This window comes from Lampetra planeri, chromosome 4 (genome assembly GCF_965212315.1).
Source record: "Lampetra planeri chromosome 4, kcLamPlan1.2.h2, whole genome shotgun sequence".
NCBI classification, from domain to species: domain Eukaryota; kingdom Metazoa; phylum Chordata; class Hyperoartia; order Petromyzontiformes; family Petromyzontidae; genus Lampetra; species Lampetra planeri.
The window spans coordinates 19,169,301-19,187,608 of record NC_136110.1 but is presented as its reverse complement, the minus strand read 5'-3'; the positions used below and the strand labels follow the sequence as shown (position 1 = coordinate 19,187,608).

Sequence of the window (18,308 nt, the reverse complement as noted above, 5' to 3'; positions counted from 1 at the left end):
CCGCAATGGTGATTGCCTAGGGACCAGGTGCGAGCAATAGCTTACGGTCACTGCCGTTAAATGTCATTCCTGAAAACCGCTCGCTCTCCGGCTTCAAGCATTAGGGGCTCCGAAACGAACACCGCGCCTCCGTTAACTCGTACCCGCTCACTAATTGGCTGGCCACATGCCGTTCAGATGAGTTGCACTCGGCTCACAAATAGCTCCTGCATTTAAATCGAGGATGGTGAGGATTTCAACCCAAAAACATCATCATAATCGCCACCACCACCATCATCCTACCGGCGTTGATCAATTCAGAAACACTCTGTGGCAAATCCATTCTGGCTGAGCTGTGGTTCCATGTTGGAGGAATGGACTGCGAACGATGAGTTCTAAAATCGTATCGACTCTCATAACGGGTTGCAACAGAGCGCGCCATAGACGCGAGAGGCCGTTACTCATTCCCGCTCCAGCGTTGAGCATTTGTTATAAGTTTATTTAACGACGCCTGTATCGTGCATCCCCCTCCTCCACCCCCCACCCTTAAGACAAAGTCACGCACCAGGGCTGCGAATTAGATGGAAGCGAGAGGTGTGGTGTGCAGGTCGCCGGTGCAGGACGCGTGCAGTACAACTCCGCGTGATGGGAGGGCTGACACTTTACACGATTTACAAGCCGAATTTTTTTCTGACATGCGCCCTTTTGGCTGTGAGTCAAGAGAAAACGTCGAGCCGCAATCCCAAGGTGGAAAGCGCTTGCCCGTGGACTGAGCAACTCTGTCAAAAGCCGTGAGTTCAATTCCAAAGCAGGGTCGATTTGGCCTGTCATCCCTCCAGGGTTCATAAAAAAATATATAGAACCACTTTGTAGCAGGGCCGGCACGAGGTGGGGGAACTGGGCTGGGACCTGCCTGGCCAAAAGTGCCTTTGACTCCCTAACTTGCAAGATGTTAACCACCTCGCCTAGTATACAGAAGGTCGTTGGTTCGATCCCGACACCTGTATATTGGGAGTTTGCATGTTTTCCCCGTGGGTGCATGGAATTTTTCTCGGGTCCTCCGGTTTTTATCTCCACATATGAAAACGTGCATTTAGAGTATTTGGCTGCTATATATATCCACGTGATAAGCCACGTTGTTGTTTAGCTATCATTTGTGACCAGGTCACTTCTGAAAAAGAGTAGGCCTCCGACACACACAAAAGCTCTACCCGCCCCTCCCCCCATCTGAGAGAAGTTGGAGCTGGGCCGGCGTTGTAGAGAGAATCGAATTGTCCTCAGTGGAGGGATGAGGAATCTCCGTTGTCACCGGAGCTCCGATGGAGATAAACGCCACTCAATAAGCCATTTAATTACAGAGACACCAAAAAGCACTGTGCAACACAATACTGTACTGACCGATTTAATGTGCAATCTGTAATGAGGATGGTGATGAGATGGAGCAATGAGATCGGCCCACGTGCTGGAGTGAGGCGAATGGAACCCCGACGTCATGGGGGGAGGCCTTAATCAAGCAGTGGATAGACCATGACCGATGATGATGATATCTCCCGTAATGAGCCAGTGATGGATATTCCATCATCCTACGATTTACGTGGAAAGCCTGGTTGGCCGTGAAACATGGACACACACATATACGGTAACATATAGATGAGCAGCAATCTCACACACACACCCAAACACGGTGCAATGTTCATCCAGCAGTTGACTGAGAATGGATGATGAAAATTACGTTGATGATTACCTTGGCATCGCGTGCAAGTGTGCGCAACATCTCCGCTTGCCTCGAGTTGGCCGGAATAACGCGGATAACCTGCTGCCTGTGACAGACACGACGCGTCATTCCAGCTCACGAGGCCTACATCGTCATCATCGTCGTCGTCGGCATCATCATCGCCGTCGCGTCCACGGAGGTCATCCCCCCCCCATTCAATAGCGCGCGCGCAGCCAGGCGAAAGGACGCGCACAGAGCCGCAATCATTTACGTCGCGCGGATCACCTTGCCTGGGCCGTCCACAAAAGCCCGAGCCGGTCAATCACCTTCATTGATCATTGTTGCAGGCGGAAGCCTCCAACATGGGCAACAGGTCCGCCACCCCTGACCACACCCCCCCCCACTGGAGGTCATAAATAAATAATATATACGGAGACAAAGGGTTACAAAACCGCTGGTCACACAGCTGATTGATCTCACTGCTGCGTAGGTCGTGCCAGCTGTGCTGTACAGCCCTCCCAGGAATTTCCGGGTTGTACTGATGATGATGGTGGTGATGATGTCCGACGTTTCGCTCCACGTGCTCAGGGCTTCTTCATGAACTGAATAGGATAGCTCCCCCCGCACCCCCAAACACCCAACCACCCCCGCTCCCCAGCACGTGCAGCGAAACGTCGAACGTCTTGCTGAACCTCACGTGGTACGACCCGACAACACATCGGATAAACACATACAAATAATGACGCGGAAAGGGATATGCTCATGAGTCAATGCTTCTTAAGAATATTTTACTTAAATAAAAGTAAACGGTGAAAGAGTGCATCCATAGCTGTCAACCCGTACGGTTTACCTCGTATTTGTGTGCAGGGAAATTGAGTTTTCAGGTCCATACGGCGTACAGCCGTTTCAATAGGGCAATTTTTGGTCTATTTGTTTGTGTTTTTCGTTCGTGATGAGACTGTGTCGGATGAACGTTGATATTTATAAGGGGCACGGGGTGACCAATGAGGTCTGAATTGGTCTGTAATAAGGTAGGGCACCGATAAGGGGTTGACAGGTATGGTGCATCCCTACTCAATCCTGCGTGGAGTATTTGCACATCTCCTTCGGTGGCCTTTGGCCAGTTTTGGACATTCCTGCGGCAGTGACCAGTCTCTCCGTCGACCGCCCATACCGCGGACACTCCAGCGGGACGATGAGCCGAGTCGATGACCCGAGATGATGATGATTCTGCCTGCTCGCCCGTAAACTCGCAGCAGGGTCGTACCCCGTTGTGGTTTGCACGATGTACGACGTTTCGCTCCACGTGCCGGAACACGCGGTACAACCCGAAACCCGATCGGCGAGCAAAACAACAGCAATGGTAAAAGCCCTAACGCAGCAGCAGCAGCCGCAGCCGCATCACGGATCCAGTGCGTTGTTGCGGGTGTACGGCACTCGATTTAAATCCGACTGGTGGATCCGTGGCGATCCGACTTACAAATAAAAAAGGTCGTGAGTTCAAATCGTTGTCGGGGTTAACTCGGCCCATCATCATCATCACCATCATCGTCGGCATGGATAGCCAGCGGTGGTATCCTACTTTTTGTGTGTTAGTTTTGTTGTCCTTCCCCCGCACCTCCGATGACCACGGTTGGCCTACGTACGGTGCTCAAGAAGTTCAACATACGGGACGTACATACATGGCCCCTTTAGCCCGGGACATGGCCCCGCAGCGATGTCGGGAGGGGCTGCAGCGGCTCCGTCTCCCGCGAGGGAATGCGTCTCCTCCAACCACGGACAAGCGCGCGTGTTTGCGGACGGCCGGGACACATTTAACGTCTGCGTTGATTTTAACTTATTTAACATCCGTTCCTACGGGCGTTACAGATGGGGGAAGAGACTGGCTCCCGTTTGAGGAATGTGTAATTTCCACCGCTGGCTCAGTTGCCGTCCGAGAGAGAGAGAGGAAGGGGAGGGCGGGAGAGATGGGATGAGATGAACGCAGCTCGGCGCGTGTTTGAGCGGTGAGACACCGATAAGTCTGCAACGATCGAGCGAAGAAGCCCTGCGAGACGTGGACGTTACAAAGGAACGAACACGGACGGAGACACGATAATGTGTTGCTACAGAGGGATGCTTGCTGAATGTAAGCCGGACTCAAAGAGCGACCAACGTAGACGCGAGAACAAGGTTGCGCGTAGAAGAAGACGACCCGACGACGACGATGATGATGATGCAGAAGGAACCTGGCACTATTTGGACACACATGTAGGATGGACGGCAGCAGGCACATTAAAAGTTTGTTGTTGTTCGGAAAAATTGGAAAGAACCGGAAAGAAAAGAAGACCTCACGGAGAATGACTTGACGCCGGTGCCAGAAAGACGTGCGCACTACTTGAGCATATTGGCGCTACAACTAAGACACAGAGGAGAGTGGAAACGAATGCCGAAATGTGCGGTGGACAGCTCCTACGGGGCTATCTGCCCACGGATCGTGATGACGACGACGACAATTAAGAAGAAGAAGAAGCGTCCACCCTGCTTGGCGCGGGTGGCGTCTGTGTGGCAGTGCGAGCAGCGGATCAGCGATCTGCAGCGAACTCACCCGGCGTAGCGAGAGCCGTAGCCTTGCCTCCAGCCCGGCGCCTCCAGCTGCACCTCCACGGCGGCGAGGCTGAGCAAGAGAACGGCGCTGACGAGAAACGCGTGAGCGTGAAACTCGACGGCGAATGCCATCATCGTCAATGAATGGACGAATGGTCGGTGCAGGTGTGAATATGCGCGCGCGCGCGCGCGTGTTTTTACTCTGTGTACCGTGCACGGATGCGCGCGTACACAAGTACGTTAGAAGTTAGTTCTAGGGATGTTGTATTTATGTGTGTCTCCGCTGATGAAGTTGTTTCCCGATAAGTTGAACGCCTTTCTCCTCTATAAAGATGATGCGGAGGAGAAGGAGAAGCTGAGTGGGAAGCAGCGAGTGAGGAGGCAGTTGGCTGGGTGTGGGAGGGTTGCTGGGTGGAGGAGTGAGGGTGGAGTGAGGGGAGGGAGAGGCAATGTGTCTTGGCTTCCTGTGCGCTTGTGATGTGTGGGAGGGTGTGTGTGTGCATGACATGTGTTCACATGTATGCGCCTGGGTGTGTACGTATGTGCGTGTTCACATCAGTGAAGAGTGTGTGTGTGTGTACGTGCATGTGGGGAGCAGTATTGGAGTGGTTTGCGCGTTACGCTACGAACCTGGTGACCCGAGTTCGATTCCCGCCCAGGACGGGTTCATTATCTGAACTCGTCTTGGGCCTCTTCTAGGTCGACTCAGCCTCAAATGCGTACCTGGTGCGGTGTGTGAACATCGCCACTGGGTGGACAAAGGCGGCCGGGTGTGGTGCTGGCCACCCACCCCATCGTGTGCCACGGTACCGGCCTTGATAGGTGATCGCTAACAGCACTTGCTCCAACAGTCTGTTAAGGTTATACTGGGATCTTTGCCTTTGTATGTGCGTGTTAGCGTCAGTGTGTTAGTGTGTGGGGAGTCGTGTGTGGGGGAGTGGTGGCGCAGCAGTTAGCGCGCTGCGCTACGAACCCGACAACGTGAGTTCGATTTATCGCCCACGATCAATAAACAGGGGCAAATATTTGAACAGGTCCTGGGTGTCCGCTAGGTCGACTCAGAATTAAAAGTGTCATCTGGTGCGGTTGTGTAAAAACATCGCCACTAGGAAGACAAAGGCGGCTGCGCGTGGTGCTGCCCACCCAGCCTTCATTTAACAGACTGTTGGGGCAAGCGCTAACGGCACTTGCCCCAACAGTCTGTCAAAGCAAAACGTGATAATATTCGTCTTTGTGTTAGCGTGTATGCAAAATGACACTGTATAATTCATGTACCATGGTATTGCATTATTCATTTTTCAGTTATCTATTCACTACTGACTACTGCATATAACCTGGGCTCAATTTCCCGCTGTAATATGTCCTGGGTCGTTGGTAAACTGGCGATCGTGCAGATGACACGGCTGAATGTGTCACGCACGCCACTTTGGCGAGATGTCAACTACCTCGTCCGGTATACAAGAGGTCGTGGGTTCGATCCGGACCCTGACGCCTGTTTTATAGTTGGAGTTTGCGTGTCACTCTCCCCGTTGTCACGTGGACTTGTTTCCGGGTTCTCCGGGTTTTCCCTCCACGGTTAGAATCAGCATCACGCGTTTAGAGCAATTGGCTGCTGTAAATTTCCACTATTATAAGCCACTTCGTTGAACTGTCATTCGTGGCCAGCTCGCTTCTGAAGCAGAACTTACACAGCTCAGTAGGCCTTACCCCGGAAAAAAAATGTGTTTAGTTTTTGTTAATAGTTTAATAAATCCCAGCATAGCACGCGCTTACACACTGTATTCCTACATGGAGACTTCAACTCGCACTCTCACAGGGCCAGTAATCACAGCCAATCATCCGACAGAGTTGGAGAGTCAAAGCGAAGTGTTTCTCCGGGTGCGGCGGGCCTCGACCAGTCGTGGAAATTCCACATTCTTATGCTGCGGGCCAATCTCTTCATAGGACAACCAACTGTTGACTTGTACCGACAAAGCGATGGCTCATGGCATTAAGCCCGGAGGTGGAGGGACGCTTCACCATAATTGGCTTAGTTGGATCCCTCCGAGACCACGGCATCGCCCAGCTGCCAAGCGGGGCGATGATGAGAGTGAATACAATACAACTAAAGGCGTTTAACAAACGCAAATCGTCTGCCACCGACGGTGTGGGGGGGGGGGGGACAGAGAATCCCTGGGCACTCGAGGGGGGGGAGGCTAGAGGTGGGGGTGGGTGGGGAGGTTAGAGGAAGCGTGCGTGACACATTCCTGCAAAGTGTTCCTTTTGGCAATTACGCGCGTACACTAACAGGGCCAGCGTTTTTACGAATATATTTACCCGGGAACGCCTCGGCGAGACTCGAGGCCCCTTGTTGAGGAAGGTCTTGCATCCAGGTGTTTGGCCAGGTCCCTTAAATACTCCGCTTGCAACTGAGTCGCGCCGTGGCCACCGTCTACTCGGCGGTGAGCATCCTTCAGTGGTCCGTTCAATGAGTAAGCCGCGCGTTGTGGGAAGCCGACCGGCCACCTCTCGACTGCTGTGGGACATCCGCCGCGGCTCGTTTGAAGCGAGGAGACACTCGGAGCTGCAACGTCCACGCGCGACTTATCTGCATTGCGTCGGCCAGCGGACCAGAGGCGCGCGGAGAAAATCCCGACTTGCACGGATGAGGGAGCAAACGCTGAAAATTGCCCAACTCGCAGTACCGCCACCTCCTGGCCACCTCGCACAGCCCACGATTATCTCTGAGTGATCCACCAACCCCCAACCGATTCCATAAGCCTGGACCACCACACATCCAGTGTTCCAAAAACTCTCCCATTCTAGCATCACCACGTTGAGGACATCACAGCATCACGACGACGCCATTGCGTTCAGCACGTCCTCCTCGATGGGAACACTTTACGAATGTGTACACGGGAACGATCCGTTTATAGATGCCCCATTAAACGAATAATTGGAGACTGTACAGATGAAAGAACGTTTGATTTCGATGCCGCTACGCCTCTCCCACTAATTCCAATCTCCGTAGTACATCTGTTAACACGCTTCTCTCGTGGAGACGTCAAGCTGCCGCTCTTTTAACTTGTGCAAAACAAGTCAGAGGGTCGATGTAAAAACCAACGGGGCGATCTATACATTGATTAACCTGCGTGCCTGTTTGAAAGGCACGTTTGATAATAGCATGGAGCGTATTGCTAATATTAATGCTCATTCAACTCTGGGGTTACAGCTGGCGGAGGACTTCATCCCGCGGTGGATTAACCACGGCCGGCAATGTTTATGCTGACGATGAGCGGAGGTTGAATGGGGTCGCGTCGTCATCTTTGTTATGATATTTCCCTGCCGTTGACTCGAGCCGGGCTACCGTGGTCGCATGGAACCGCCGTGCCGCCACGTCCCAACAATTGAGAGAAGGCACCGTGCGCCGGACTGGCTTGTGGGGCTTGCGTTCAGCACAACCCACGGCGTCGTCTCGTGTTTTCTTAAATTTTATTTAAACTCCAGAGACCAGGGATAAGTCTCATGAGAGACCCCCTCCCCGCGTCTGTGATTATGCATCCTAATAGAATAACTTGCGGAGGGGTGGTAATTTTCTACTTTTTGGCAAAATGTAGAGCCTGATGCCGGCAGAGAATGGTCCACTCTCTTGCGAATGACGCCACGGGGATCGTTAACGTCCCACTCTGAGTGGACTCGTAATTATTTTAGGGTTATTTGCACCGGCGGAAATAACCAGGGAGGCCCCTTGGATTCGAACCGCGAAACCTCTGCAACCGCAAGGCCACGTCACCGTGCGTTTACTTGTCCTGGGCACGGGCTTGTGGAGCCATGTGTGGCTGTGCGCGTTGCGAGAGGGTTGTGAGTGTGACGCGTCACACCCAGGAGCCATCACATCCACGCGAGATTCCTCAGCAGTCGCCATGTGGAGACTCTTCTCACACCCGCACGCAAGCCAAAGATCCCCCGTGTACCCTTAACAGGCTGATGGGGCAAGTGCTGTCAGCGAGCAGCACCTGTGAAGGGCGGCACGGCACACGAGGCGATTAGGTGGCCGGCAACACACCCGGCCGCCATTGTCTTCCTCCTGCTGATGTGTAACATTTGATGCCGAGTCGACCTAGGGGAGGCCCAGAGCCGGTTCAGATAAAATTATCACCGGTGTTGGTCGTGAGCGGGAATCAAACCTAGGTCGGCGTGTGCGTAGCGCAGCATGCTAACCACCGCGCCACCACTCCCTACACATAAATACGCTGACATACACATACATTCAAACGCACACACACACACAGACACTGAAGCACACATACTCACCCTCTCTTGCTGTAACGCCACTAAAGGGTCTCTTTCACTAAGCCGCATTTACAGTCTGTCAGGGCGTGAGGCCATTCTGGGAATGTCTTGCACTGTGAATTTTCAATGCAAACGCCTCTGCCATATCCCAGAGGCGTTTGCAAGTGTAATAACCCGATGCGTCTTCGACGTGCGACTCCTAACTTTTACAGAGATAGGTTGCATCTGTGGAGACTTTCATTGTCTCTGTTCCAAATGACCGATTGGTCTGTGTGAACACGGATGTTTTTTTTTTATTAAATGGTGCAAAAACAAAAATATCGTAAGTTTAGCGTTTGCGCTTTCATATTTACATTCGCAGGTGGCAACTTTGAAAAGTCATGCTTCTGTTTTTGGCCCACGCAAAGCCTACTAATTCGCCTCACTTTAGCACGAGGTATTTTGTGGGGAGGAGGGATATAGCACAGGCATTAAGGTCATATCCTCACAATTGTTCATCTTCATTAGGTGTGAGTCCACGTCACTGGTGGAAGCGCTCGAATCGTATTAAATTGAGATGCCAATGGGCGATTGTCATGACAAGAGCGATACCCTGAGACTGCAGGGCCGATCGTCCCAACACTTGGCTTGGGATCTACATCGAGCTTGAAATTTTTATTTTAATCGTGAAAAAGGTGCCGCCGCTGTTATCACCTTGTTTGCGCGGGATTTGTCCACGCCCTCTGATTTCCTTCCAAATGAAAACAAAAGCTCACGAAAGTAAATAACCCAAACTTCCCCAATAGGACGCTTGAGACTCTTTGGTAAGAGAGGGCTCAGTGGAGAGTTGGGAGGTTTCGAGTACAATTATATCGGTTGACGACTCATCACACCAAATCGTTCAGGGATGATCAAATGAGCACCGCGTTGTGGCGAACTGAAGAAGCTGTTATAATTATATACTGGCCTCCCAGCATAGCAATTTGGAATTTCCACGATTGAATCTGGAATGTCAGTGGAAATGCTCACCTGCCCAATGCTTCTTTGGGTAGGCTGACACTTTAACCATTCATGCTGGACATTGATATGAGGTGGGATTATGTAATCACACAGCTTGCTTGTGTAGTGACGTGTATTTGGTCACAAGAGCGTCTAGCGCGAGTCACTGACAGAGAGTGGAATTGTGTGTGTGAGAGCCTCTCTCAGACACGAGTGTATTTTATGGCATGGAAGGGGACTCTGGGGGGCAGGGTCCCAGGTGGCTGTCAGGGAGAGACAGTCTAGGATGTGACAGTATGGAGGACGTGACGAGAAGGACAGGTGGAGTGAGGTCTCAGAGCTTTCTCAGAAGATATCGAAGGGGGCGGGGCCGAGGAGGAAGGAAGGCCCCGCTCAAGGGATATAAAGGGGATCCGGAGAGTCGAGGGGGGCTGTCTTCTGGGAATAAACTCGCCGTCTACGTCTCTTCGGTCTCCGGGCTTCGGAGCTTGTTAGTCGTGAACCCAAGCAGCATGTTAACGGACCTGGTCCGGTTATATAGTTACCCGTGGTTGCCACCAGATAGTATCCAGTTGTAGGGTTAGGTAGTGGACCAGAGTACAGAGTTAGCTACGTTGTATGGTAACTAGTTAGCCCTGTTGTGGTTGTGAAATGAACGTATTGCCTCCAAGAACAAGTGTGTGTCTCAGAAAAAAACACGATACTGTAATGGTTCAATGCTGCTAAAATTAAGCACTCTCAGCAGGCTGTGTAAGTGTAGCGTCTGTGTCAGGCATTGTATATAGCATTGTTATGCACACTTACCTGTAATAGCACACATCTGTCCATAGGGGGTGGTAACCCGGGATAGACAGGATGAGCCGAGCAGTTGGGACACCAGGCTCTCCCAACCCCAAGAGAGGGGTTAGGGGAGATATTCCAGAGCCCCCTAGAGAGTTACAGAAGGGGGGCGTGGCCAGGGGCGGAGAGACCAGGCCACGGGTATAAAAGCTGGACCTCTGGACGAGTCCGGAAGTCTTCATCAAGCTAAAAAATGAAGACCAACTAGGCTAGGACCCTGGGAACCCCCAGACCCGCCGTCCTTGTAAGCGCCTGGGCTGTAGTGGGTCAGTGGTCGACCCTGGGAACCCCCGGGACCCGACGTCTTTCTAAGGGCTGGGACTGAGTAGGCCAGTGGTCGGGACCCGAGGAACTTGGCTGGGTTGGGTCAGATAACCTCCCCCTAGGTCCCCTTAGCCAAAGGAACGTGAGTGTAGTCCGAGTGGTTAGGACACGCTAGCCCGGAGGCTATACCTCCTTGGGTATCAGGTAGAGAGGCCGCTACTCCTCTGTGTTAGGGACCCGTGTATTCTGCAGTTGTATTGAATAAACATGTGCCACAAGCGCTTCGTCTCAGGTCTCCCTGGAACTCACTACATTTGGTGCCAGAAGTGGCCATGGAAACACGCCGAAAACCACGTACCCAGAGCCCGGACTGGAACAAAGATGGCCAGGCACCCGTGGGACCGGCAACCCAGGCTGCGGACGGGGAAGTGTTGCCGGCCGGGCAGCTGCCTGCCCCGCCGCCCGTTGTCTCTCCGCCGATGCGCAGCTCACTGCTGGAGGCACATTGCCGCCTCGCTGAGCTGCTCCACGCCGCTGCCTCCAAACTCGGCAAAATTCACCGCGAGGAGGTTGCAGCGGGGGTGGAGTATGCGGCGCAGCGAGCAACGGACTCCACCGCCATCACACCTTCAACTCCCGCCAGCATTTTTGGACTTCCCGCCACAGCGGGAGCCAACCAGAGGGCGCAACATCATCGCCAGCGCGACGGACCCAGGAAGAGGACATCTTCCCTGCTACCGTTCCAACCAATATCAAAACTACGAGGCTGCCCGGGGGACGCTCACCGCCCGTCTGTCAGTGACTGCCGGATCAGTGGTCCGAGTTGGCCCACGCGGCTGCAGGTTCTTCCGCAATCATGGGATTCATAGAAGGGGTCGAGATTCGGATGCTGGTCGACACCGGCGCATCGGCAACCATAATCTCGGACCTCATTTTTTACATTCTACCCAGAAACTGTCGTTCATTGAGGCCAGTTGATGTATAGTGTTTCGCCGCTAACGGCGGTTTGTTGGGCATAATTGGCCGGATCGACGCCCTGATCCGTATTGACGATGTCAAATTGAATGGTCCCATTCTGGTTTCTTCAACCCTAGCCGTTTCTTGTCTGCTTGGCACGGACTTCTTGGGGAAGATGTCCATCAAAATTGTAATCAATCAGGGTTGCATCGAGCTCCCCTCTAGCTGACGCATGTCCATCTTGTCCTCACCCTCTCGGTTGCGTATGGCCTGCTGTACAGTCCAGGCGTTGGCGTCACGCACTGTTCGTATTCTGCCCGGGTCTCAAGTGTTGGTTTCCCTTCGCCTTCAGAAACCCCTTGACTCTGACGTGATAGCTGCACGAGTTTTGTTAGGATTCTCGAACACGGTGGTACGCGGGTTGGATCTGGTTGCTGCACAGATGCTCGTTCCTGGTTACAAAGATCTGTTCATCCAGGTCCTGAATGCAGGGTTGCGTATCACCGTCATCCCCCAGGGTACTGTGCTTGCTCATGTGACACCAGCACCCCTGGGGAACTTGGTGGTGGGCCACGTAGGGGACGCTCCCACACCCCAACTGCATTCAGTCCTCGACGAACGTTGGATCGACTCTGTTTGTTCGGACAGTGCTGAACTGACTGAGTCCCAGCGAATTTTCAGATGTTTTAAGTAAAAGATAATTTGACATCGGTTGTACCGATTTGCTAAGTCACCACATCAATACAGGTGACGTCACCCCTATTCGACAAAACCCATTCGCCTCAGCCCTGCTGAAAAAGAGCATGTCAGAATTGGCATTAATAACATGCTGGCGGCGGATATCATTTCTCCATCCACCAGCCCATGGGGAGCACCGATTGTCCTCGTTAATGAACACGATGGCAGCCTCCGATTTTGCGTGGATTTTCGGCGGCTAAATAAAATCTCCGTCGCTGACGCATATCTGCTCCCCACGATGGACGAGTTGCTCGATGCCCTGGCACGTGCGTGTTATGTTTCAATGCTGGACCTTTTGTCAGGATTCTGACAATTTCCTCTTGACAAAGCGTCCAAGCCTAAGACGACCTTCCGCATACCGCAGGGTCTCTTCGAATTTAACTGGCTGCCTATGGGTCTTCACTCGGCCCCAGCGATGTTCCAGCGCCTGATGGAGCTGGTCCTCGCTGGGCTCCAGTGGGATGCTTGCCTGATCTTTCTAAACGATATTATCATCTTTAGCCAGACTTTCTATGAGAACCTCAATTGATTAAGGGCCGTTTATGGTAAAATGCGGGCGGCACGGCTCAAATTTCTCCGTGCCATTCCTCTTGGGTACAGATGCCAGCAACACCGGCATAGGGAGAGTATTGTCACAGGTTGTTGACGGTGTGGAACACGTGGTCGCATATAGCAGTCAGGTGTTGTCCCCCTCGGAGCAACTCTATTGTGTTACCCGTCACGAACTGCTGGCCATTGTCTTCTTTGTTCAGCAGTACAGGCCCTACCTGTACGGTAGACACTTTACCATACGTTCCGACAATGCAGCACTCCAATTTGCCCTGAGAGTTGACCAACCATCAGGCCAATTGTCCTGCTGGCTCGAGGTCTTCCAGGACTATTCTTTCACAGTCATCTATTGTAAGGGTGTCCGACATAGCAACGCTGACGCATTGTAATGACTGCCTAACTCTAATAGATGTGCGTGCTTCATGGGATTGGGCCACTGCAAGCAACCCGCTGACAGCCCGTCCCCTTCCTTCACTGCGGCAGCCAATTCCGGGGTGGATTCACCTAAAGCGTCAGATGTGCCCACTGCACGGGATGCACTGTTGCGCCTCTACCTGGACGATTGGGGACGTCTCCAGGTGGAAGACTCTTCCCTACTTATCGTGCCAATGAGGCACACGAGGGTACAGACCACGGGAGCCCGATTTCCTTTGTCATGTGGGACGGCCTCCTCATGAAATGGGACAGCTGTGCATTGAGGTACAAGCTGGTGGTACCCACTCCCCTTTGGGGGAAGGCTGTGTGGGCTGTTCATGTGCGCCTCCTGCATCTGGGGACACAAAAGACTCTTGCCATGCTCCAGCTTGATTTCTTCTGGTCGGGCATGGCAAGGGACGTCGCCGAATTGCTCAAAGGTTGTACCCAGTGCGCTCGACGGAAACCTCCCTCTAAACCGTCGTGTCCGCCCCTACAATCCATTCACGTGTCTCGCGTGAATGCACTTTTTGCGCTTGACATCTTGGGGCCCTTCCCTGCCACTCTCCGGGGTAATAAGTACCTGTTGGTTGGGGTTGAATATTTCACCCATTGGCCTATGGCCTGGCCGCTCCACAACCAATTGGCAGCAGCCATCACGGAGGCTTTTTTCCAGGGCTATGTCCTGGATAAGAGTGTTCCGGAACGGCTGCTGACCGATCAAGGGACATTTTTTTCATCCACTTTGCTACGGGATGTGTGCAACCTGCTAGGCACGTATAAAATTCGGACATCACGATACCACCCACAGACTGATGGTATGGTCGAGCGGCTCCACAGAACACTTACCTCTATTTTGAGCCACCAAGTGTGCGAGTCGCAGGTCGATTGGGACCTCTATATTCCCGGTGTATTGGCCGCCTACAGAATGGCACCCCATGCAGCCATGGGGTTTTATCCATTCTACCTGATCTATGGCAGGAGGTCAACCCCCTCATGGCCATTCAATTGCACACTAAGTAGCCCTCCCCTAAGTCCAAGATCGCCGAACATATTCGATCTAATGTTCGGAGGTTGGTCGAGGCGCGAGAGGCTGCTAAACACAACTCTGAAGCTCGCCAGTTGGCTAACAAGCGACTGCGAGGCCTCTGCGTGTCCAGCCATGAATGGGCTTGGCTCCATTGCCCCCAGGTGCACTTAGCAACATCGCCCAAATTGCTGAAACCCTGGAGGGGTCCGGTGGACATTGTCCGGGTCGTCCGGCCTCAGTGTGTGAAATTCCAGCATGGCAAGCTGTGCTGGTATGTGCACCCGTTGTGTCTCAAACCCTTCTTCCCTCACACTCCTCCTACGCTGCACGGGGGCCGAGAGCGTGACGTGTCCGACAAACCGAGTCGTCCAATTACGGAGCCTAACCCTTAGCCCAGACATGTTGTTATGCCCTCAGACACTGCTGGAATAACGTCGCTACGGCGGACCCCGCCGGCTGCTCCTGATGACGTTCACCCGTCTGCCCAACCACAGAGTGGCCAAGACACTTCTGTCCCTGCTGACCCGCGGCCACGACTTCCCCCCGCCGCTCCGGACGGGCCAGCCACGAGAACTCGCTCCATATAAAAACCTTTCCCTTAAATCCAACCAACATTCACTCGGCCTCCGCACCGCTCACTTACCTTCTGCCAGTTGGTCATCGACCGGTGCTTGTCCTGGCCGCGTCTTGCCCATCATCGATTTGGTTCGCGTCGGCTGCTTTGCAGGGGTGCGGATGTGCGTGCGGTTTTATGTATATATGTAAATATTGTTACCGTTCTCGTGTAATGAGGCACACGTACTCTGTTCTGGTTTATTCACGGTCTTTATTGTTGATTTGACAGCCGGAACGGCTGGATGCTACATGGGGGGGGGGGGGGGGGGGGGGTGATGTAGCGTCGGTGTCAGGCATTGTATATAGCATTGTTATGCACACTTACCTGTAGTAGCACACGTGTCCATAGGGGTGGTAACCCGGGATAGACAGGATGAGTCGGGACGTTGGGACACTAGCCTCTCCCAACCCTAAGAGAGGGGTTGGGGGAGATATTCCAGAGCCCCCTAGAGAGTTCCAGAAGGGGGGCGTGGCCAGGGGCGAAGAGACCCGGCCACGGGTATAAAAGCCGGACCTTTGGACGAGTCCGGCAGTCTTCGTCAAGCTGAAGAAAGAAGACCAGCTAGCCTAGGACCCTGGGAACCCCCAGACCCGCCGTCTTTCTAAGGGCCGGGACTGAGTGGCCAGTGGTCGGGACCAGAGGACCTAGGTCCCCTTAGCCAGAGGAACGTGGGTGTAGTCCAAGTGGTTAGGACACGCTAGCCCGGAGGCTACACTTCCTTGGGTATCCGGTAGAGGGACCGCTACCCCTCTGTGTTAGGGATCTGCGTATTCCGCAGTTGTATTGAATAAACGTGTGCCTCAAGCACTTGGTCTCAGGTCTCCCTGGAACCCACTACACAATCGATAGGTTGTGTTTATACATTATTTTCATGTGCAGAGACAGATATTAAGGAGAGATATATTTTCTGCTTATTGATATTGTTTTTATATTACACAATAATGCTAATGATAATATTAAGCCACGTGTTTTTTATTTTGCATTGCGTCGTAAAGAGAGGGTCCTTGTCTATTACATTTGGCCGTTCACCAACATCGATTCAAGAAAGCCTGACTGTGCTGATGAAACACCGTATGTTGAAACTGGTTCAGACTCTGCTTGTATTGGGTTAATGCTACTGAAATTATGCACTCCCATGAGACTGTGGGCCCACTGGGTTGTGTAATAAAAACACAGTACATCTTTTTTTTTGGTAAGTAGAGACGGTCATGTGGAGGAGTATTGTCTGTCGATCTATTTTGTTGCTTATGTTCTCCACAAAGACGCTTAATGATGATGCTGCGTTACAATGAATTCTGGTCACTTTACTCCATTGTGGGGTTTTGAAAGAAAAACAGCGGAGAATGCTTCGTCAAATTGGCGGAGCTGGCAGCTATCCAAACCCAATGGGTTCATACTCTTTGGTTTTTTCGGTAAAGTCACGTAGGTAAAAAAATTAAATAAATTAAATCACGACGTTTCGGGCGCAACACAAGTGTCCCCATCTGAAGAAGGACGCTTGTGTTGTGCCCGAAACGTCGTGATTTAATTCATTTTATTACCTACGTGACTTTACAAAAAATAACAGTCACGAAAACTTCAAATCTAGAAACCCAATGGGTTTCATATTCTTGGTTCTTTCGGTAAAGTAACGTAGATAGAAAAAAAAAGACAATTAAATTAATTTTTTTAATAAAAAGAATTAATTGAAAATAATCAAAGCAAAAACCCACGACATTTCGATCGCAACACAAGCGGTCTTCGTCCGGCGGAGAGAAACGAGGGATTCCTTCAAAACCTGGACGGTGAGTGCGTCACGGCATTGAGCTGGTACCGTTAACAACTTGGGGTTTGAATCCAGGCTTCAACCGCCCGTGGTTAAACCGGGTTCTGCAGTGCTCGGCCCGGCCACCATGGTGCCTGCACAAAACTAACTTATTAAATATTAAATTTGGTTTTTCACTTATTCTTTTGCCAAGATTCCAACCCTGAGGATTTAAGCATTTCGTTTAAAATACAGTACCATGCGACAAACACTCTTTGCTGGGCACACCCAACAAAGGGGTGCGAGTAACGGGAATTTAGAAGTGGTTCTATAACTTTATATATATTTAGGGCCCATTCTTTGACATGTCAGAATGACAATGTGGGATATTTATTGATTTATTTATTGGCATGGTGCGGGGTTAAGGTGCGGGCAGCAGACGGCAGTGACAGCAAGATGTACAATACAGTAGAGGAGTGGTTCTTCACCTTTACTGCAGCCTTGCACCCCTCTGGTTCTCCATCGTAAAAAAAGTGAATAAATACGTAGGTTTGATGAAACAAAGTAATTTGTGTTTCGATGATTTACCTTTAAAAAAAAATCTGCCCATGTCTCGCCACCCCCAGAAAGGGCATCACGCACCCCAGTGGGTGCGTGCACTCCAGGTTAAGGACCACTGCAGTCGATCATGATAATCACGAAATTATGACTTAAAATATATTTTTTGCACATTCTTGCGTAACATTACGTTTTAGGTGTTGTGATATGTTTGTTTTGTGTTTTAAATGTGTTTACTATGCGAAATTGTCATAAATAAACATAAAAATAGACAAAAAGAAATATCCTACTGTAAAAAGTCACTGCATTTACTACACCGCACTTACCATTCCAATCTCGAAGACTCTGCACGGGGTCATGCACGAACTAGACTCTTGTTTCTACAACGTGTTTGACGATCACCAGACAGATGCAGCCTTTAGAGCGGTGCTCCAGCGAACGCCGAATTACACAACGCACTTTTCGCCGGATCGCACTGTTAAATATTTAGTTTTTATTACCGTAGCTATCAATCATGAAAAACATATATACGTGCAGTATTTTCATCGTTTAAGTTGTATGTATGTAGTGTATAATGTACAGTTCATAATATTTGACACTGAAATCAAGCATAGCTACTCGTTTTGTGTCATGCACATGGTGTCGATCACCGGACTAGGTTCACGGCCTTTGGAGCGACGTTGCCGGTTTCGCCGGATTGGCCCGGGACCGCCGGATTATGTTGGAAAGCAACCGGATAACCGATGATCGACTGTACTCTTTCCCACTCTTTTCCCTCGGCTATGCTCCGCCGTCTTTTCAGAAGCCCTCCACGACCCGATGGATTCATGGCCTCTGCGCAAATCCACAAATCACGTTGGGCAATGACGCAAACGCCAACGTCATAAGCCTTTGATTGTGACCAGTGGGGTTCGTGCCAGGGTTGGAAGATGATGCTGGGCTCAGAATTGTTTAGATGAGCATCTGTGGAACCTTTAAGCGACGACCAATGGTTGATGGTACGAATCTATAAACAGCCCAGTGAAACGTCTCAACGCGTTTACTCACAAACACCGAAACGATCGAGCGG

At 51.6% G+C, this 18,308-nt stretch overlaps 1 protein-coding gene across 1 annotated transcript in view; it reads right to left on the bottom strand.

The window, feature by feature from the left end:
* The window catches only part of LOC144717773 (carboxypeptidase A6-like), a 32,731-nt gene extending 28,056 nt beyond the window's left edge, over nt 1-4,675 (bottom strand). Inside the window, exons 1-2 of the mRNA XM_078593409.1 lie at nt 4,281-4,675; nt 1,724-1,799 (exon numbers count right to left, since the gene is read on the bottom strand). Coding sequence (XP_078449535.1) covers nt 1,724-1,799; nt 4,281-4,414 — 210 coding nt within the window. The 5' untranslated portion in view covers nt 4,415-4,675. The remainder of the gene's footprint in view (nt 1-1,723; nt 1,800-4,280) is intronic.
* Between the last annotated feature and the right edge of the window lie 13,633 nt (nt 4,676-18,308).